Below are 21,052 nucleotides of genomic sequence, written 5' to 3'. Positions count from 1 at the left end.
TACAACATATTAAAAAATTAGAAGCGCAAATTCATTTTCTTTTATTTGCCTTTTTTTCGGACGAAATGACTGGACTATTTTCGCCTAATAGTTTTTCTGTAAAGGACTTAAAAACATAACTAGCCTCACAAACTTTTATTTATACTTTATAATTATGTAGGTTATCCTGGTTGACAGAATTTTTAATATTTTACTGTATTATTTTTTACAGGACGCCGAAAACGCGAAACATCAACTAACAGCAGTAAGTTCCAATACCTTTAAATCAAGCAATTATAAATACAGTATTAAAAACTGCACTATAACACACGAACGCTAAAAGCAGGCATTCGCCACGCAAAAATAGCACATAATTGGCAACAAACTAACAGTAAATGTATAATATATCACAGGACACATAGCCTCAAAATTTGACTAAAGCACGTTTTTATTACGTCTACCTATTTTTAGGTCAGCTAAATGTTTCAGGGATGATATAAAAAGGGCGTCATAGGGTCCCAATAGCTATGAAGCTTGAAACAGCCTGTGAGATGTCATTATACCCGACATCTATGGGATATGTGGTCTGTGAGAAACACTAATGTATATAATGCTGCATGGTCCCCTTATTTTTGCAGATGTGGAAACAACGACCTCTTTTGTCCCTGAAACCACCCCTATCCCTGAACCCGAACCTACCTCCGTGCCAGAACCCACCCCAGAACCCAAATCTGAGTCTACCCCAAAGCCTAAATCTAAACCAAAGTTTGCACCAAAGTCTAAACGCTTACCACTTAATCATTCCGCGCTGAATCCCATTCCGGGATCTAAATCGGTGCTAGAACCTAAGGGTGCATCTAAGCTTGAGGTAGAGCCTACGCCTGAACCTACCTCAGAACCCACTTCTGAGCCAGAACCCACTTCAGAACCTACATCCGAACCGGAACCTACAGTTGAGCCTAAATCTGAGCCAGAACCTACAGCGGAGCCTAAATCAGAGCCGGAACCCAGCCCAGAGCCGAAATCTGAGCCCGAACCCACGGCCGAACCCAAATCTGAACCTGAACCATCCCCAGAACCGAAATCAGAGCCCGAACCCACGCCAGAACCCAAATCAGAGCCAGAACCGTCCCCCGAACCGAAATCAGAACCAAGCCCTCAACCAGAGCCTAAAGCCGAGCCTGAGCCTTCCCCGGAACCTAAATCAGAACCCGAACCCTCCCCAGAACCCAAATCTGAGCCAGAACCTTCCCCAGAACCTAAATCTGAGCCAGAACCTTCCCCAGAACCAAAGTCCGAGCCAGAACCTTCTCCAGAACCAAAATCAGAACCCGAACCCTCCCCAGAACCGAAATCTGAGCCAGAACCTTCCCCAGAACCCAAATCTGAGCCAGAACCCTCCCCAGAACCGAAATCTGAGCCAGAACCAACCCCAGAACCCAAATCTAAGCCAGAACCATCCCCAGAACCCACTAAAGCCGAGTCGGATACCGAGATATTGCTAGTCAAGGGACTTACCGAAGAAGCAGGTAACGCACTAGCTTTGCACTTAAAAAGTATAGTCTGCACCAATAATAATATTCTACAGCAATTTAATACGATAAAAAACAACAGTGATCTACTTATAACATTATTTAGTTAGTGTGCTGTACCTAGGCGTCCATTTTTGTTTGCGAGATTGCAATTTTTTATTGGAGCAGACTATACTTTGGTTGTTTGAGTTGGTACAAAGCGAAATGAGAAAGAATAATCATCAGTCAACTGTACCCACTTGAACAACTTATTTCCATTGATAAAATGAAATAAAAAACTATTAAAAATATGAAAAGTTTGGTGACAATTTAATTTTATCGATGGATTATATTGAATTATATTTGTATAGCATTTATGTATAGCACAGTAGACATTAATATTAATTACTGATTACTGACATAGAAATTATTAATTATTAATTACTGACATAGAAACCGTTTACTAAATTATTTATGTTAGAAGAAGACTAATATATTTGTTCTGTGACTAATTTATCTTAATCCATAATAAATAACTTGTCTTTTACCATAACAAATAATTTCCAAATGTACAATCATTCATAGATGAACTAAAATTGTAAAATGTTGACTCAAAGTTTTGAAATTGTATTTTATTCAGACCTTATTCATAAACGACTCTCAAATATGAATTTACAAGAAAGTTTGTCCTGTCATTGGCACAAAATCACTAACTTTTTACTGTACTAACTTTAGTTTGACCAAAGACAATCCTGGATTCATATTTGATCGTCGTTTGTATACGGCCCATAATCTATCTTTGTGTTCTGCACGAGTAGGTACTTAACTTATCTTTTACTTTTTTCTATCTGTGTCTTCTATGCTTCTTTATTCTATGCTTCTTCGTGCCTTGCCTTTGCTTCGCTTCGTTGTTTCAAGTCAATCTTCCTTCTGTCCTTACCCTTTCCTCTGATCTTTTAACTGATGAACTGATGTTTTAATTGTGTATTAACTTTCTTATGTTCTTTTCAGCGATAATTAATAACTTCCACAATTAAATAATTTACTTATTTTCCTGTTCATTTACTAAAAGTCTTTTCTTAGATTATGCAACTTAAGTGACCCTTTATTGATTTGGAATAAATAAATATACTTACCTAACTAAAGTTTAAACTCCATGGCGATGACTAATTTTCATATTGTGGATTACTTGTTGAGCAATTTAGAAAATTCCCTGATTAAATATTTGAGAATTACACTCCTAAAATTAATTCTAGCCAGCCATAATGTGTTATAAACAAATATATTTAAGACGCATATTTCTATAGTCATAGAGCAGTAAATTACAATATGACTGAGCTATAAGCGTAGTTCTACTTCAAATCATATTATTACTATACAAACTGTTCTTCATGGAGAACACGCTAAAAATCTGGGCCCATAATCAAAGTACATGGTTATTTGTCTTTTAGACCAGTGTCCAATACGATTGTTGGTGATTCCAGGCTACTTCCCTGCACACGAATACACTCCCAAGTTCGATTTCAACCCCATGGACTGTACCGATATCGTCATAGGCACCGCTAGAGGAAACTACCATCGCGTGCTGGATTATTACACTAGAGACAGGTAATTCGAGTCATCATCGTCATCATCATCATCTCAGCCATAGGACGTCCACTGCTGAACATAGGCCTCCCCCAATGCTTTCCATGTTGCCCGGTTGGAAGCGGCGTGCGTCCAGCGCCTTCCTGCTACCTTTATGATGTCGGTCCACCTTGTGGGTGGACGTCACACGCTGCGTTTTCCTATATAATGATTTCCTAAGGCTGGATTGCACCATCTTACTTTAACTATAACAAACGTCAAGTCTGTCAAACTCCATACAAAAAACACCGGATATCGGATAATATTCTGACAGTTTAACTTTATCTTACAGATAAGTTCTTAATAAACTAAAAGTACCTTGATTTTTGGCCGTTTTCACAATCAATGTCTAATTTTTAAGTGACATGGTAACGCTTATCAGGAATTTTGTTTTTATAGGGGTCTCTTAAAAATTTTGATTAGGAATAAATTGATGGTTAATATGTTTGATTATCCAGGTCTACCCCACGCGTGGACACCTTCTGGGGAGGCCACGATGACGTCACAGCAGCCGCTGGGTTCGAGGAGAATGGCGTCACCACCATTATGTTCAGGAAGAAGATTAAGGTATAGCAATGAATTCTTCCCATTGGATGATAAGCTATAGTTTCATTCTGTAAGGCCCCTCGCCCACGGCGACTTTTTGTAGCGATGCAGTAGCGATTCTGTCGCGATACGATGTGAGCTATTCTACAACAAATATATTATTATGTGGTCTGATATGCTGTTGACTGTACTTCTTATCTACTTATTAATTGAAATAAACTAAGTATATTAGCCAAAGCTGTGTGTACCTGTTATTGGCATGCATACACACTAAACTTCTATTGTAAGATTTTCATGTAATTACTTTGTATGTAATGTTGTTGGTATACCGTAATAAATAAATAGATACAAACGCAATACTGTCGCGCTTCTATCGAGATGCAAAAGCGATTCAGTAACCCTCCCTTCGTTCTCTCTCCGATGTCATCCGAAACAGTCGCGCGTTTATATCGATACAGTCGCTCGTTTACAAAACGCGCGACAGCATCACTACAAAAAGTCGCCGTGGGCGAGAGCCCTTATAATATTTATTATTGTTTTACAAATAATGCAAAATGGCATTTATTAAAATTAAATAAAATACCACAGTGTTTAGCGTGTTATGCTTTAACAAATACCTTTTTTGCCCTTATTTTCAGGCCAAAGAACCCACCGACCACTCCATAGTGGATGACCTGATGCACATCATCTGGGCACGGGGACAGGAGCCCAACAAATACGTGCACTCGCCCCCTTCGGGCATAGAAAAGGGGACGGCTGCTACCGGAGACTTCTACAGGCAAGACGAGCTGAAATACCATGGACATGGGTCGCAGCGAGGAGTGACTAGGATCAATTTCTTTGGTGAGCTATTCCTAGAGTAATAGGGTCTAATTTAGCATTAATTGGAGCTGAGCCCAACCAATACGTGCACTCTCCCGCTTCGGACTTAGAAAAGGGGACGGCGCGGCGGTCACTGAGACTTCTACAGGCAAGACGAGCTGAAATACCACGGGTATGGCTCGCAGCGAGGAGTGACGAGGATTAACTTCTTTGGTAAGTCATGTAGACGTATTTCTAGAATAATTAGGGTCCATTTTTGTGTAGTATTGGAGCCAGTGCGGAGTGTGCTGGATACATCTGTAGGCGTGAAGTGACGAGCTTCAACTTCTATGGTCAGCTATTCCTAGAGTCATAGAGTCTATTTTAGTGTAACATAAGGAGCCCAGCAAATACGTGCACTCGCCCCCCTCGGGCATAGAAAAGGGGACGGCTGCTACCGGAGACTTCTACAGGCAAGACGAGCTGAAATACCACGGGCATGGATCGCAGCGAGGAGTGACCAGGATTAACTTCTTTGGTGAGTGATTTTGAGACATATTCCAAGAGCAATAGAGTCTACTTTACCGTATCATTGGAGCTGAAAGCAGCGTACTGATGACAAACAATCGCAGAGAGGAGTGGCCGGTATTCCTAGAATATTAGGGTCCATTTTTGTGTACTATTGGAGCTAGATAGACAAGACCAGTTGAAATATCATGGACATGGGTCGCAACGAGGAGTGGAGGAGCTTTAACTTCTTTAGTGATTTTATTTTTATTTTGTTTCAATTACCAAAGAATCCTCGTTGGTAAGAGCCTTTCCGCAAGGAAAGAGCCAGTTTAATTTTCTGAAACATTAATTAAATTAGGCGAAATGCTCTATGAGTAGCTAATTACAATTTAAATCCCTTCACCCATTGCCCTTATCATCGACAACTCCATAGTCCATAGACACCCTGAAATTACGACCGCTTACAGCCTTTTGATCTATATAGGGTGTCGTAATTAATTTTACTGAGGTCAAAATTGGATATTAGAGTTGCAGGGTTATCCATTGTTTTTGGGACATCCTGTATGTGTGAAGATTGTCAAACGATTAACAACTTAATCACTCCCAACAGAAGAAGCAAAGACCTCGTTCTCCGGCGGAGTTTTCGCCCTCCCCGACAAATGTGGGGGGTACTGGCAACACCCCGCCAACTGTAGTGTTGCCAACAACACCTGCGAGTACCACGCATCCTGGGAGTATCTCGGATTGAAGAGGGGGAAGGATTCCATACGGTTTACCATCAAGACCAAGCATACGAATCAGTGGACGGGGATTGGGTTCAGCAATGATAGGAAAATGGTGAGTTTAATTTTAAATTTTTTGTTGCGCATTTTCTAGGCGTAGAGCACAGATTTTTTGTCGGCCGATAGTTGGGTCGGGCTGTTAATTAGTATGGACATGTATGAAAGTAGGCGCACATTAAATACATTGGCCGATTCGCCATGAAAATTTGAATCGGGCCCAACTATCAGCCGAACTCTGTAGTCTTATTCCCGTTTTCACCATTACTCTCTAATTTTAAGTGACCCCTATGTAAACAAAATTCATGTTATTTGTTAGCATACAGACAGGTCTGGCGTTTACCAGCTCTTAGTCTAATAGGGGTCACTTAAAAATTAGGGATTGATGGTGAAAACGGGCATTAATCTAATGAATTGAGCTTTAAACTATATGACTATTAAAATTATAACTCTATTATTTTGGTATAAGAAGTGGATAGATATTGCCGTATGGGCCTAATATTTTTGTTTCATATTTAAAGAATTTAACAATAATACATTGCCTTGATAATTACCTATTTAAATATTTGCTGTCATATAACTTGCTCTCATATTCATTAGTTTTATAATCCCTTTCAGCAAAAAGTATAGAAAGTCGCATTAAGTACTCGGATTTGCAAAAAGTAAATCTTTTCATAATTAATATTTGTTCAAACATCTTGACACAAAAAATATGCCTCTAATCAGCATTAGTACGCAGTGACTGTAACTCTTTTTAGAGATAAAATTATTTAAATATAACTTTTATCCCAGTCCCAAACAGACGCGGTCATCGGCTGGGTGGAATCCCGGTCGGGAAGGCCATTCCTGATGGACACCTGGGTGTCAGGCTACTCCGCACCCAGGGTCGACCCGCGTCAGGATCTGAACAAGCAATCTGGCAGCCTGGTAGATGGTGTGACTACCCTCACCTTTGTTAGGAAGAGGGACACTGGTGACCAGAAGGTAAGTGTCTTGACTCCCAGTGGGGACCAGGAAATTGAGCGTTCCCTCCAGTCAAAAGATGTCCTCTGCTGGACCAAATGATAATACTCTTTATTGGTGTGCTTTTTCGTAACTATTTTTTTGTGTGGTAGGTATAGGCAATTCACACAGATTGTTTATAACAATCTTTTGTCTTTAAGCTAAAAACAAATTGAAAAGTAAATTTTATTAAAACCAATGACATGAAAACCCTGTGTTGATCGAAATGTAGGTATATTTACATTTCGTTTTCGGTTTGTGAAAAAAGGAACCTTTATCGATAACGTTATCTATATATCCAATATCTTTATATCTGTATATCCAAAATCACTTATAAATTTATATCTTCATACTTATTTATATTTATCCAAAGTTACTTATTTTTCCGTTGTTTTCCCAGGATCTCGCGTTCACAGATACCCAGTGCCTGTACATGATGTTCATCACGCAAGGCGGAACCTTCGAGCCAGTGAACAAGCGCACCAGCAAGCATTTGCAGACGCCAGTCATTTCCGAGAATAGGGTCTGCATCAAGCCCTGTGGCCCTGGTAAGAATCCTAAATACAGGGTGGCCCAGAAGAAAGTTCACTTTTGAAAATTCAAGGAAACGAAAACTGTTAATTTTTGTAGAACTTTAACTATTGCAATTTAAAGGAAATTTAATGCAATTTATTTTAAAATTTACTTTCTTTCATAAATTTTATCGTACATGTGATTCCCTTGACGTTTACAACATTCGGTCAACATACATCAAAATTTTGGAAAACTTTCGTTAGAGTTACCTCGAAATGGATTCAGGATGGATGAATGCTGCAGAGTTTTTGGATTATTAGAGTATACTCTGCTCATAAGGTAACCCCACAAAAAGAAGTCTGTTGGAATGAGATTAGCGCTTCTTAGAGGCAGTGAGATTTCACCCCTGCTTAATTGGTTTGTTGCATTGACAGGCTACACTTCGGAGAATGTGCGAAGGAATTATATAACTTAATTCCACCAGCCCCTTTCCATCACCGGGGAACCAGACGCAGGCTAGCGTACCATCCCTACATTGTCGACATTCCACCAGCTCGCACTAAGCGTTTCGACGACTCCTTTATAATGCGAACAGCTAGGGACTGGAATTCGCTGCCTGCTGCTGTATTTCCTGAACACTATAATCCGGGCGTTTTCAAGGCGAGAGTGAATAGGCACTTACAGGGCAGATATGTACCATCCTAGACTGCATCTCACTTAACACCAGGTGCGATTGCGGTCAAATACCTGCCTTGGCTAGCATAAAAAAAAAAAAAAAATTTTTGAGAGCGCTATACTGGTAGGCTGAAAAAGCCCCCAGGAAGACCTGATCTCATTCCAGAAAATTCTTTTTTGTGGTGTTACATTAAGAATAGAGTGTACTTTTATAATCCAACAACCATGCAGCAACTGAAGCTGAGCATTCGAAAAAAAATTGAAAATAGGTTTCGAGGTAATTCTAACGAACGCATTTCAAGATTTTGATGTATGTTGATCGAATGTTGTAAGCATCAAGGAAATCTCCTGGGCGATGTAATTAAATAAAGTTAAATTTTAAAATAAATTGCATTAAATTTCCTTTAAATTGCAATAGTAAAAGTTCTAATAAAATGTACAGTTTTCGTTTCCTTGAATTTTCAAAAGTGAACTTTCTTCTGGGCCACCCTGTATTAATCTTATTATTCTTCTGTTCGTTCGTCCCTTTCAGCCAAATGACGTCCACTGCTGGACAAAGGCCTCCCCCAAGGATTTCTGCGCTGCCTGCATTTAAGTACTTCCCGCGACCTTCACTAGATCGTCAGTCCACTTAGTGGTAGGCCTGCCCACACTACGTCTTCCGGCTCGTGGTCGCCACTCAAGAACTTTTTATGTCCAAATAGACATCACGCCATCAGTCCTACGAGCTATGTGCCTCGCCCATTGCAACTTAGTTTGAAAATTCTGCGGGCTATGGCGGTTACTTTGGTTTTCCTGCGGATTTCATCAATTCTTCATCTCAGTCATTCTTTTTCCGAGCTTTTTCCCATTTCATCTAAGGCGCTAAGACAGTATTATTTTGGTTTATTGTCTGGTTTTTGATCAGAATTTGATCCAAATTTATTCATAAACCGTAGGTAGTTTTTTAAAGAAAGCAAAAATCTTTACTTGGAACCAAGCCACATAAAAAAAAAATTGAAACATTCAGTTATATCGTCAGTGAAGTTCTAACAGTGCGTGAGTCAAAAATGTGCATTTTAAAGGAGAGTGGTCGGAAAAAAGCACGCGGTCTTCCTTCATCCAATGGCATCAAAATGTTAAAACCGTCAAAAATGACTTACACACTGTTAGAAATTAACCCTATTTATTTCCATTCCCAGAGCCCCCAGAAGAAGAACTAACCACCGAGCCGGCCATCCCAGGTCTAACCGCTTATACCATGCTAATCCGGATAACCGGTTTAGCTGACAGCTTCCGACCGCCTGCCCCCGGGACTAAGGAGTATGAAGAGTTGAGCAAGCAGGTGGCTGATAGCTTGGCCAGTGAGATGAAGAGCACTAAGGGCTTCCAGGGCGTGATTGTTAACGGGTTTATGCAGTGAGTTTGAACTTCTTTTGGTACCAGTTTCGTCATTTCAGCCATAGGACGTCCACTGAATATAGGCTCCCCCAATGATTTCCACATCGTCCGGTTGGTAGCGGCCATCCAGCGCCTTCCTGCGCACCTTTATGAGGTCGTCGGGCCACCTTGTGGGTGGATGTCTCACGCTGCGTTTTCCGGTACGTAGTCTCCACTCCAGAACCCTGCTGCCAAGCTTAAGTTTAGTGTAAGTCTAAGGAGTACGAAGAGTTGAGCAAGCAAGTGGCTGATAGCTTGGCCAGTGAGATGAAGAGCACTAAGGGCTTCCAGGGCGTGATTGTTAACGGGTTTATGCAGTGAGTTTGAACTTCTTTTGGTACCAGTTTCGTCATTTCAGCCATAGGACGTCCACTGAATATAGGCTCCCCCAATGATTTCCAATCGCACGGTTGGTAGCGGCCTGCAACCAGCGCCTTCCTGCTACCTTTATGAGGTCGTCGGGCCACCTTGTGGGTGGATGTCTCACGCTGCGTTTTCCGTTACGTAGTCTCCACTCCAGAACCCTGCTGCCAAGCTAAAGCAGTTTAAGTTTAGTGTAGGTCAAAGGAGTACGAAGAGCTGAGCAAGCAAGTGGCTGATAGCTTGGCCAGTGAGATGAAGAGCACTAAGGGCTTCCAGGGTGTGATTGTTAACGGGTTTATGCAGTGAGTTTGACCTTTTATTTTTCCTTTTATGCAGCACAAAGCAGGTATTTGACTGCAATCGCACCTGATGTTAAATGAGATGCAGTCTAGGATGGTACTTATCTGCCCTGTAAGTGCCTATTCACTCTCGTCTTGAAAAGGCCCGGATTATAATGTTCGGGAAAGACAGCAGCAGGCAGCGAATTCCAGTCCCTAGCTGTTCGCATTATAAAAGAGTAAGCGAAACGCTTAGTGGGAGCTGGTAGAATGTCGACAATGTAGGGGTATGCTAACCTGCATCTGGTTCCCCGGTGATGGAAGGAGGCTGGTGGAATTTGAACTTGTTTTGGTATAGAAAGCAGTTTTATCACCATCATCATCATTTCAGCCACAGGACGTCCACTGACCATAGGTCTCCTCCAATGATTTCCACATCGTCCCAACGTCTTCCTGCTACCTTTATGAGATCCTCAAATGAGGATAACTGTTGTGTGTTGTATCTTAAGGGAAGTTTTAGAATCTTCGTTTATGAGGCTTCAGAAATTATAATATACGCTCTAACAGTAATGATATTACAAAGTAATCACAGAAGTTAAATCTAAGGCTGGGTTGCACCATGATACTTTAACTTTGACAAACGTCAAAAAACTGCCAAACTCCTTATAAAAAACACCGGTTATCGTTATAGTTACGGTCAAAGTTAGGTGGTGCAACTCGGCCTAAATATTGCAAGTTTCTTAACCAAAAATTCTGAACAAATCTTTTGCAACAAATGATGATAATGATGACACATCAGTATTGCTTGTAATCGCTATTCCAGTCGATTTCAGGCATCTCTCGCTTAAATTTCCAAAATAGATCCATTGATTCCATAACTTTATTTCCAGGAACGAAACAAAAGCAATAATCGCGGAACTGACTCTCAAATCGATCGACTCCAACCTAATCGAAGGCTCGAGCGCGCGCTCGCTCGATGGCGCCGTCTCTGTCGCGGCCAACGAGACAGACAAGGACGGCGATAAAGTGAAGTGGGAGGCGGCGGTGAGAGAGACGCTTGCACTAGGAAGAGTCGGGAATGTGAACGTGGATCCAGACTTCTTGGTGTTTGAACCTATGAGCAGTAAGTTGATTTTAACACTTTTTAAGTAGTAGACAAGCTGATAAGAATAAAATGTGGGGAACGGACTATTCAAAAATAATTAATTTGCTTGTGAAAGTCATAAAATTGTCGAGATTATTTTTATAATTTTTCTGCGTCAGTTTTCTGCAATCAATTCAATGAGGGCTATCGTTTTTATACTTAACAGTTGGCACCCCTGGCGATTGACAGGACCTTACTCTACAGTGGCGCCATCTTGATGAGTGCAAATGCGATAGTCCTCCTACCACTTTAGCGCTCACCAGTTGGTGCCACTGTCTTCGCTACTAGCAAGTGAAAAGACCTTACTCTACAGTGGCGCTAACTGGTGAGCGCTAAAACGATAGCCCTCATTGTCATTTTTCTTTGTTTTTATTCGCTTTAGGGCCGTTTTTTCAATCATCAGATAACTTTTAACTGAGGAATAAACTTGTCATTTTGACATATTCCCCATACTGAAACTGTTAATATGCCAAACTTATTCTTCAGTTAAAAGTTATCCGATGATTGAAAAATCAGCCCTTAATGAATATTAATTAACGTATCAAAAATGTATCGCAATATTTTTTTAATTACTTCTCAAGAACATTTTTCTTTCATTGCACAACCGCTGAACCAAAACGCAAGGGCTCTCGAGGCTTACCTAGCAAACCACCCAGTGCAAATTTTTGTAGTACTTGAAAGCATCTCCTTTTGTTAAGCTCTACGTATACATATAATATACATAGTAATTCAGCATGTTTCTCTGTTGATTTAGTAGTACCCATACTGCAAGATTTTCTTACTTTGTCACTAGACGAGTCTAAAATGTCCCAGTATTTAAATTTTCTCGTATTTTCCAGTCGTATCATATCGCCCGCAAGAGGAAGAATCGGACAGTGCTCGTTCCTTCTTCGGCCTAGCTGAAACAAAGCTGTATGTAGTGGCCGGATGTGTAGCGGCCCTTATACTGGTGGCGTTACTACAGGCTGTTTGCACGCTGTATGGCGGCCGTGGAGCTAGCAAGGGCAAGGTAAGGAATTATGGTCTTTATGACAGTAGTTTAAGGACGTTTTTGGCTTGATACCAAGTGACAGTGTGGAAGACGAACTTTGTATTGTTTGTTTAGTGGCGGTCGTGGAGCTAGCAAGGGCAAGGTAAGGGATTATGGTCTTTATGACAATAATTGAAGGTTGTTTTTGGCTTGATACCAAGTGACAGTGTGGAAGACGAACTTTGTATTGCTTGTTTAGTGGCGGTCGTGGAGCTAGCAAGGGCAAGGTAAGGAATAATAGTCCTTATGACAGTAATTGAAAGTTGTTTTTGGCTTGACACTACTGTGCCGATGCATTTTAGTAACGTGAAAAACAGTGCTCCTTGACTGATGAATTGGGTCCTTTTTGGCTTGATGCCAATTGACTGTCTAGCAGAGACGAAGCTATACGTAGTGGATGACTGCGTGGTAAGGAATTGTAGACCTTATGGCTACTGTCCTGAGTTCATTTTCGCACAAGCACAGGAGTCAGCGAACGTACTTTCTTCGGCCTAGCTGAAACAAAGCTGTATGTAGTGGCCGGTTGTGTAGCTGCCCTTATACTGGTGGCGTTACTACAGGCTGTTTGCACGCTGTATGGCGGCCGTGGAGCTAGCAAGGGCAAGGTAAGGAATTATGGTCTTTATGACAGTAGTTTAAGGACGTTTTTGGCTTCATGTCAAGTGACAGCGACGATGAAATTATGTTGCATGCTGTATAGTTTTTAGGGATCTTTAGTTTCACAGTTGAGAATCCTTTTTCGTTTGATGACAAGTGACAACGTGGATGCTACATAACTGTACGGTACGGGCGGGCGCATACATGTGCATTTGAGAGACTTGTAAGGTAAAAACTATACATTTCTTGTGGACAGAGGGCTGTGTGAGTTCACATCAAACGCGCTCACTGTAAAAAAATGTATGAAAATTTTAGTTCTTGAACGTTTCCGCTAGGGGCGCTGTACAATCCGTCATACATTTTAATGTCACTTTTTTAAGCGGTCGACATCGAATGCGTTTGACGTAAACTCATCCCCTTCATATTTGTATTATGTAACTGTCCTCTCTATAGGTGTGGAAGAGATCGCGTCATAGCGATAAGACCGCCTGCCTAGCTGTCCGTGTGTTTATTTTTTCTGTTCTTGTTCTGGTGTGCAATGAAGAGTATTTATTATAATTATCCCCTTTGTTCCAGGACCAGCTAATCCCCTCGTCAGCGTGGAAGGACTACTCATCGAACACCAACTACGCCTTCGAGCCGTTCGAGAACGACGACAAGTTCGCCACCGCCTCCACCCGCCGCCCGCCGTCCGGCGCGCCGCCGCTACGCCCCACCGGCCCGCCGCCGCCCAGGCCCAGTAGCGCGCACAGGATGACGCCGGTCAAGGTAGATTTGAAAAAAAAAAAAAAAAAAAAACCCAACGCCCCACCAACTCCCCACGAATGCCCCGCCAACTCCCCGCTAACGCCCTAAAAGACCCACCAACTCCCCGCTAACGACCCATAAAAGACCCACCAATGCCCTGCTAACGACCTACAAACGCCTCGCTAAATACACACCAACTCCCCGCTAACGACCCATCAACGCCCCGCTAACGCCCCGCAAGATACCGACCAACGCCCCATAAAAAACCCACCAACCAACGCCCCACAAAAGTCCCATTAACGCTCCGCTAAATACCCACCAACGCCCCGAAAAAGACACCAACTCCCCGCTAACGACCTATAAAAGACCCATCAACGCCCCGCCAACGACTCGACTACGCCCGGCGTAGTTGTACCCTCGCTGGTAAAATAGAATATACCACCTGAAGCGGAGACTAGACAATGAAGGCCCCGCCTCCACCGCGCCGCGCTCCCGCCCGCCGTCCGGCGCGCCGCCGCTACGCCCCACCGGCCCGCCGCCGCCCAGGCCCAGCAGCGCGCATAGGATGGACAGGATGACGCCAGTTAAGGTAGATTTTGAAAAAAAAAAAGAAACAACTCCCCGACAACTCCCCACGAATGCCCCGCCAACTCCTCGCTAACGACCCACAAAAGCCCGCTAACGAACCACTATCGCCCCGCAAGATCCACGAACTCCCCGCTAACGCCCCGCAAGAGGCCCACCAACGCCCCACAAATGACCCATCAATGCCCCATAAAAGACCCGCTAACGACCCACCAACGCCCCACAAGAAACACACCAACCAACGCCCCACAAATGTCCCATCAACGCCCCGCTAAAGCCCCAACAACGCCTCGAAAAAGTATCACCAACTCTCCGCTAACGACCCACAAAAGACTCATCAACGCCCCGCCAACGACTCGACAACGCCCTACGCAGTTGTACCAGCGCATATGAATGCGCTCGCTGGTAAATTACATTCGGGCGCATAGGATGGACAGGATAACGCCCGTTAAGGTGAGACAAAGACCTACAAACGCCCCGTTTCCGCTAGGGGCGCTGTACAACCCACATGCCTTTAATGTCACTTTTTACGCAGTTGATATCGAATGCGTTTGACGTAAACACTACGCCCCCAGCCCCCCCTAGACAAAACGCACTTTTTGATCGAATCGAAAATCGAATCCCTCAAAACTCCATGCAAAAAAGGGGCTTTTAGACCACTTTTCGACTGGTTTGCGATTATAATTTGCACTTTGTCTAGACCCACAGATGATAAAAGTACAACCTATAGCACATTAGGCTACTTTCAAACCTTATTCAACATCGTTTCAGACGCCAACCAACGGCCACAAGTTGTCAGCCAACGGCAACGGCCGCAAGTCGCCGGCGCACGCTAACGGTCGCACACCGCGCCCTGCTAACAGCGCAGCACAGTATTACCATGACACACGATCGCTGCAGCGGCCAAGACAGCAGTATGGGTAAGTTAGTTAAAGAAAATGACCCGCTAAAGCCCCACTAATGCCCCGCCAACAGCGCAGCACAGTATTATCACGACACACGATCGCTGCAGCGGCCAAGACAGCAATATGGGTGAGTTAGATGCAGGGACAACGCCCCGCTACTGCCCCATTAACGTGCCGCGTGCAGTGTAATACAGACACACGCCGCGCCCTGCCAATAGCGCAGCACAGTATTATCATGACACAAGGTCGCTACAGCGGCCAAGACAGCAATATGGGTGAGTGTAAAGAGACAAAGCCCCGCTAAAGCCCCGTTAACGCCTCGCCAACAGCGCATCACAGTATTATCACGACAGGCACTCGTTGCACCTGCCCCGATTAGTGTAATACAGCCGCATTCCGTGCCCCGCTAAAAGCGTCGCGCAGTATTATCATGGCACATTATCGCTGCAACGCCTGCGACAACAATATACAGTTGCTTAGAGAGACAAAGCCCCGTTTACGACCCGCGTTAGTGTAATACGGCCGCAAGTCGCCGGCGCACGCTAACGGTCGCACGCCGCGTATGTATGGGTAAGTTAGATATGTAAACATAGGCAACAACCCATCAACGCCTCAATAATACACTTGGGTGAGTTACTAGATAGACAAAGCCCCGTTTACGCCCCGCGTTAGTGTAATACGGCCGCAAGTCGCCGGCGCACGCTAACGGTCGCACGCCGCGCCCTGCCAATAGTGCAGCGCAGTACTATCACGACACACGCTCGCTGCAGCGGCCGCGACAACAGTATGGGTGAGTTATTTAAAGACAACGCCCCGCAAATGCCCCTACAACTGCTTAACGCCCCGCGTGTTAGTGTGATACGGACGCACGCCGCGCCCTGCCAATAGCGCAGCACAGTATTACCATGACACAAGGTAGCTGCAGCGGCCAAGACAGCAATATGGGTGAGTTACTTACAGAGACAAAGCCCCTTTTACGCCCCGCGTTAATGTAATACGGACGGACGCAAGTCGCCGGCGCACGCTAACGGACGTACGCCGCGTATGTATGGGTAAGTTAGATATGTAAACATAGGCAACAACCCATCAACGCCTCAATAATACACTTGGGTGAGTTACTAGATAGACAAAGCCCCGTTTACGCCTGCGTTAGTGTAATACGGCCGCAAGTCGCCGGCGCACGCTAACGGTCGCACGCCGCGCCCTGCCAATAGTGCCGCTCAGTATTATCATGACACAAGGTCGCTGCAGCGGCCGCGACAACAGTATGGGTGAGTTATTTAAAGACAACGCCCCGCAAATGCCCCTACAAGTGCTTAACGCCCCGCGTGTTAGTGTAATTAGGCCGCACGCAGTATTATTATGACACATGCTCGCTGCAGCGGCCAAGACAGCAATATGGGTGAGTTACTTAGAGACAGCGCCCCACTAATGCCCCGCGTGTTAGTGTAATACATTGCGACAACACTGCAGCAGTACGGATAAATTACAAGCAGATATAACACCCCGACAATGCCCCGTTTATGCAGTAATAAAAGTCATCTGATATGATTATTTATTAAGTGAAAAATATTTATTTTTTCTAGTGAAAAAAAAAATAAAACATGAAAATAGTGAAGATAACTGAAGAAAATATATTTTTTTAAACTCAAGCATTAACTAATTTGATAATTTCAGATACAAACACGTATTATTATGTTTATTTTTTTTCAAGTGAAACCAGTACACTAGTATATGGAGAGGAATCGAACAGATTCCATTATACTGTTTATTTTTGCTACAAAAAGTCGCAATCACCAGAGCTCATTACCATCCTACCCTACCTGTATTTGGTTGAACATAGAACCTCCTCCCTTTTTGAAATCGGTTAAAAATGTAAGAAATTTTTTTTCTAACATCGTTTTACGTCACTCACTAAACCATATGTTGCGAAATTTCGCGCTCCCACTCATCTGACCGTGTGGCCTAATGGATAAGGCGTCGGACTTCGGATCCGAAGATTGCAGGTTCGAGTCCTGTCACGGTCGAAAAATTCCTTTTTGTATTTTTTTTTTGGGATAAACATTTTCGCTTTAGTTTTTTAAGTTAAATTATTTTACATTTTATTGTTTCGAATTTTTATTTTATTTATTAGAACTCGCATAAACTTTTTCCTTAAAATATTTTCCTTTAATAACTATTTAATTAGTTATTTTTAAATTAACATTTTTTGGTATTCGACGCAAAATGGTGCTAAAAAGCTTTTGACACCTTTTAAAAAAATTATTCAAAATGTTTGTACATCGTCGACTCTCGTATCCATTTCCTGTATGAATTACCATACTTATCACCATACCTACATAGATAAGTTACTTCCTTAATTTGTGCGAGTAGTAGGTACCTATTCAGTTTTTAGATTTTTTAATTTCACTTTTTACTGCTAGACTATACAGTGTGAGTCACGTTAAAGTGTACATATGAAAATAGATGAAACTAGACCTGTTTTTATCGACATAAAAGAGGTCAAAAAATTTTTGAGATTTTTTTTAAATTTTTTATAGAATTTTTTTTCTTCCAATTACTTATTGTAAAGAAAACGTAACAACTTTTAAACTAAGCGGTAGATCCTGATAAAATAAAAACAGTAATAATGCTAAATAACAGGCAATACTAAAAAAATACATAAAATACACAAAAAAGGCCAACAAATAATAAAAAATTAGTGTCCGACCGAATGTTCGGTTTCGGTTTCGTTTTCGGTTGAGTTTCGGTAAAAACACGAGTTTCGGTTTAGTTTCGTTTTCGGCGGCAAACTTGCCGAAACTACGGCCGAAACCGAATGTGCATTCAGTAGTTTCCGCGCTGTTATCGGTCATGTTCGGCGCGTTGAATTAGTGAATAATTTATTTATTTATTTCTCTCACAACATATTAGGAAAAACATTTCGTATAATATATCTGTCAAACTTAGATTAGCANAATAATACAAAGTAATAAAAACCACCGGTTATAGGGGCATTTTTTGGAGAAATTTATGAAATAACCAAAAAAACACGAATTTTTAAGCAGATTTTTTTAAAAAAGTATCATTTTTTATTATTTGTTGGCCTTTTTTGTGTATTTTATGTATTTTTTTAGTATTGCCTATTATTTAGAATTATTGCTGTTTTTATTTTATCAGGATATACCGCTTAGTTTAAAAGTTATTACGTTTTCTTTACAATAAGTAATTGCAAGAAAAAAAATTCTATAAAAAATTAAAAAAAAATCTCAAAAATTTTTTGACCTCTTTTTTGTCGATAAAAATAGGTCTAGTTTCATCTATTTTCATATGTACACTTTAACGTGACTCACACTGTATAGTTATAGAGCTTTTTCACTCAGTATACCTACTTGCTAAGATTAGTTTTAGATTAGCATATAATATGACAAGTTTTTTAAATTCAAGTTCTTTACATACAGTATGATTTTTTTGCTTTACTAGCAGCGATTCGACACTATTATTGAGTAGTGAGAACACAGTGACGAGAAGCACCGCTAGAAACTCATTTTAACAACAGCTACATACATGCAGTTTTTTGTTTTTTTCTACATCATCATCAGCAGGACGTCCACTGCTGAACATAGGCGTCTCCCAATGATTTTTATAATGATCGGTTGGTCTGCATCCAGCGCCTTCCTACTACCGTTATGAGGTATTTGTTTATTTCTCAAGTAAAAAAAATATACAAAGGAGACCCCTCCAGCGCGTTTTGCCCTAAAGTGTAGGGTCTAACAATCAACAAAAACATGTATGTCAATATGTTTCTGCTTTCCATTAGGCCTAAAATGCGCGCCGCGATAAGCGGTTATCACGCCATTTTATCGATTTTCCCCATACATTTTAACGTCGATAAAAGTTATCACGGTGCGCATCTTAGGCCTACATGTCCGGTAGAAAACACGTACGTAGTGAAACAATGTTTTGTGTAGACAATTTTGTTGACATGTTTTTGTTGATTGTGTAGTGCAAAACACGCGCTGGAGACTCTGCTTCATTTGATTACCTATACCATCTTAATTCACTTAACCCGTTCACCGCCAGGTACGTCGGTCGCGGAGCACACGGCGGAGGCAACGATCGCGCGACGTACTCGCTGCCTCGAGGCCGCGCCGATGCGACGCACGCGCAACCTGACTTCTACTTTATGCCGTCGCAGCGGAAGTATGAAGGTGAAGTGGTTAGGGTCTACGTGGATTATCGAGGGAATGATTAGGGGTTGGGTACCAGAAGAAACCTGGGGTTTCGGGGTGACAAAGTAACCAACAAGTTCGCAACTATTCTTTGTTACAATGAGGGTTTTCGCGAATGAAAGATCCGCTAGATGGCGGGACGTGGATGTGGTGTCTGACTGCTGCTGATTGGTGGATTTTGACATATCTGTCAATGTCATGTCAAAAATAACCAATCATGCAGCATTTGGACCTCGCGTCTACGTATTGCCATCTGGCGGATTTTTCATTCGCGAAAACCCTCATTGGAATACAGTTGTGTTGTCAACTTTTTGGCTAATTTGAGTGCCACGAAGTTTAGAGGGAAAATTACGATTTACACTGTTAGAAGTTGGACTTTAAAGGACTGGATTTGAGTAGGGCTTCCACTGCTAGTAATAGGAGTTTGTATGAGCATATTAGGGGAATGACAAGGGTGTCATTCCTCGTACCTAAGACTGTTTAGGATGACTAGGGTTTCCACTTGCTAGTAGTTGGCTGTTTAGGGGCATATTGTTATAAGGACTAGGGTCTACACTTTACGCTGCTAGTTGTAGGGCTCTGTAGGTATTATTGAAGTTTTAACCGTTTTTTTATTCACAAAAATGAACCTCTTGACCTACATCTCACCTGATGGAAAGTGGTGATGGAAGTTAACAGGTTAAAAGTCCGTTTTGATTGTAATTATAAACGAGTGAGGAAAGGCTTAAGACCATCCTTTTTATAGACATTTAATAGAATCGCAGCCCAATAGGATAGTTTTGTATTATGCTCATTACAGGAGAATAATGCCCGTTTTCACCATCAATCCCCAATTTTTAAGTGACACCTATGGTAACACATAACAGGAATTTTGTTTTCAAAGGGGTCACTTAAAAATTAAGGATTGATGGTGAAAACGGGCATTAGTCTGTCTCTCTAGTTAGAGAATAGTTGGCTAGTATTTAGGCGACATTGGAATGGCGCTTTTGACGAAGGCCTTTTTGATATTGAAATAAAATTAGTGTAGGAGTGAACTGTGCAAGTGTGCATATCACATTTAGATATTATTTTTAGCGGTTTAGATAGCTTTTATTTATTATTCGCAAATATTAAAAGGGCTTACTTAAAAGTACTCAATTTTAATAGTTTAAGATTAAGAATAACCAGGTTTAAAGTCACAAAATTAAAGTAAATATTTAGAAATGTCCAAAGTGAACTTAGGCTTAAAGACTCAAGCTCTTGCTTAAAGTGTTTAGTGCAATATTTATACTTGAAAAGTAGATATACGTTTTAGCTTAGTTTAATATGCCAGTAACAGGGGGATATTTCGGGGTATGGGTTATAGTTTAATTTTTACCAGTGGAATATAAAACATCACACGTAGCATGTTAAACTTGTCCTTATTCCCTGTGCAGCTGTGGTATAAGAGCAAATTTACAAGCAAATTCTCTCTCTTTCGTAGTTAATTGTAAATAAATAGACTATTTTAATGTTAACCTTTTTAATGTTTAGTTGGTTTTTAAAGTTACGCGTTAACACGTGTCTAATATTGTAGATCATTTAAAGCCTTTGTTTGGCTAATTCTAGGTTAAAATAAGATATAGACATCACAAATTAATTGGACTAATATCACAAATAAGAATTTTCCAAAATCTTTCACAAATAATTTTTAAATTAACAATAACTGATCGAGATTAATAATCACTGGATTTTTGAGGAAGTAAAATCGATATTATATCACATTAGGCCATTAAAAAGTGTTAAATATTTTTGAAAATTCTACTACTATTTGTGTTATGTGACACTCACTACTATGTAGTTAGTTTATTAA

At 41.6% G+C, this 21,052-nt stretch overlaps 1 protein-coding gene and 1 non-coding gene across 2 annotated transcripts; both read left to right on the top strand.

Moving 5' to 3' along the window:
- Positions 1-207: 207 nt before the first annotated feature.
- Positions 208-19,308, top strand: LOC114360257 (uncharacterized; the record flags this gene model as incomplete). The annotated part of the gene is made up of 17 exons (XM_028314877.1): positions 208-244; positions 618-1,508; positions 2,975-3,098; positions 3,575-3,683; positions 4,301-4,505; positions 5,584-5,810; positions 6,545-6,736; positions 7,155-7,302; positions 9,124-9,254; positions 9,593-9,678; positions 10,893-11,125; positions 11,986-12,155; positions 12,315-12,403; positions 12,637-12,781; positions 13,350-13,541; positions 14,877-15,025; positions 19,073-19,308. Coding segments are annotated over 17 exons (3,300 nt in total), but the record flags the coding sequence as incomplete, so codon positions are not given.
- Positions 16,965-17,037, top strand: TRNAR-UCG (transfer RNA arginine (anticodon UCG)). The gene has a single exon. It is a non-coding gene; the product is annotated as a tRNA-Arg (tRNA).
- Positions 19,309-21,052: the final 1,744 nt, after the last annotated feature.

This window comes from Ostrinia furnacalis, unplaced genomic scaffold (assembly GCF_004193835.3).
Source record: "Ostrinia furnacalis isolate ACB-3 unplaced genomic scaffold, ASM419383v2 OfSCF4915, whole genome shotgun sequence".
Taxonomy (NCBI): domain Eukaryota; kingdom Metazoa; phylum Arthropoda; class Insecta; order Lepidoptera; family Crambidae; genus Ostrinia; species Ostrinia furnacalis.
The sequence above is the reverse complement of the archived record's forward strand: the minus strand, read 5'-3'. Positions and strand labels throughout refer to the sequence as shown.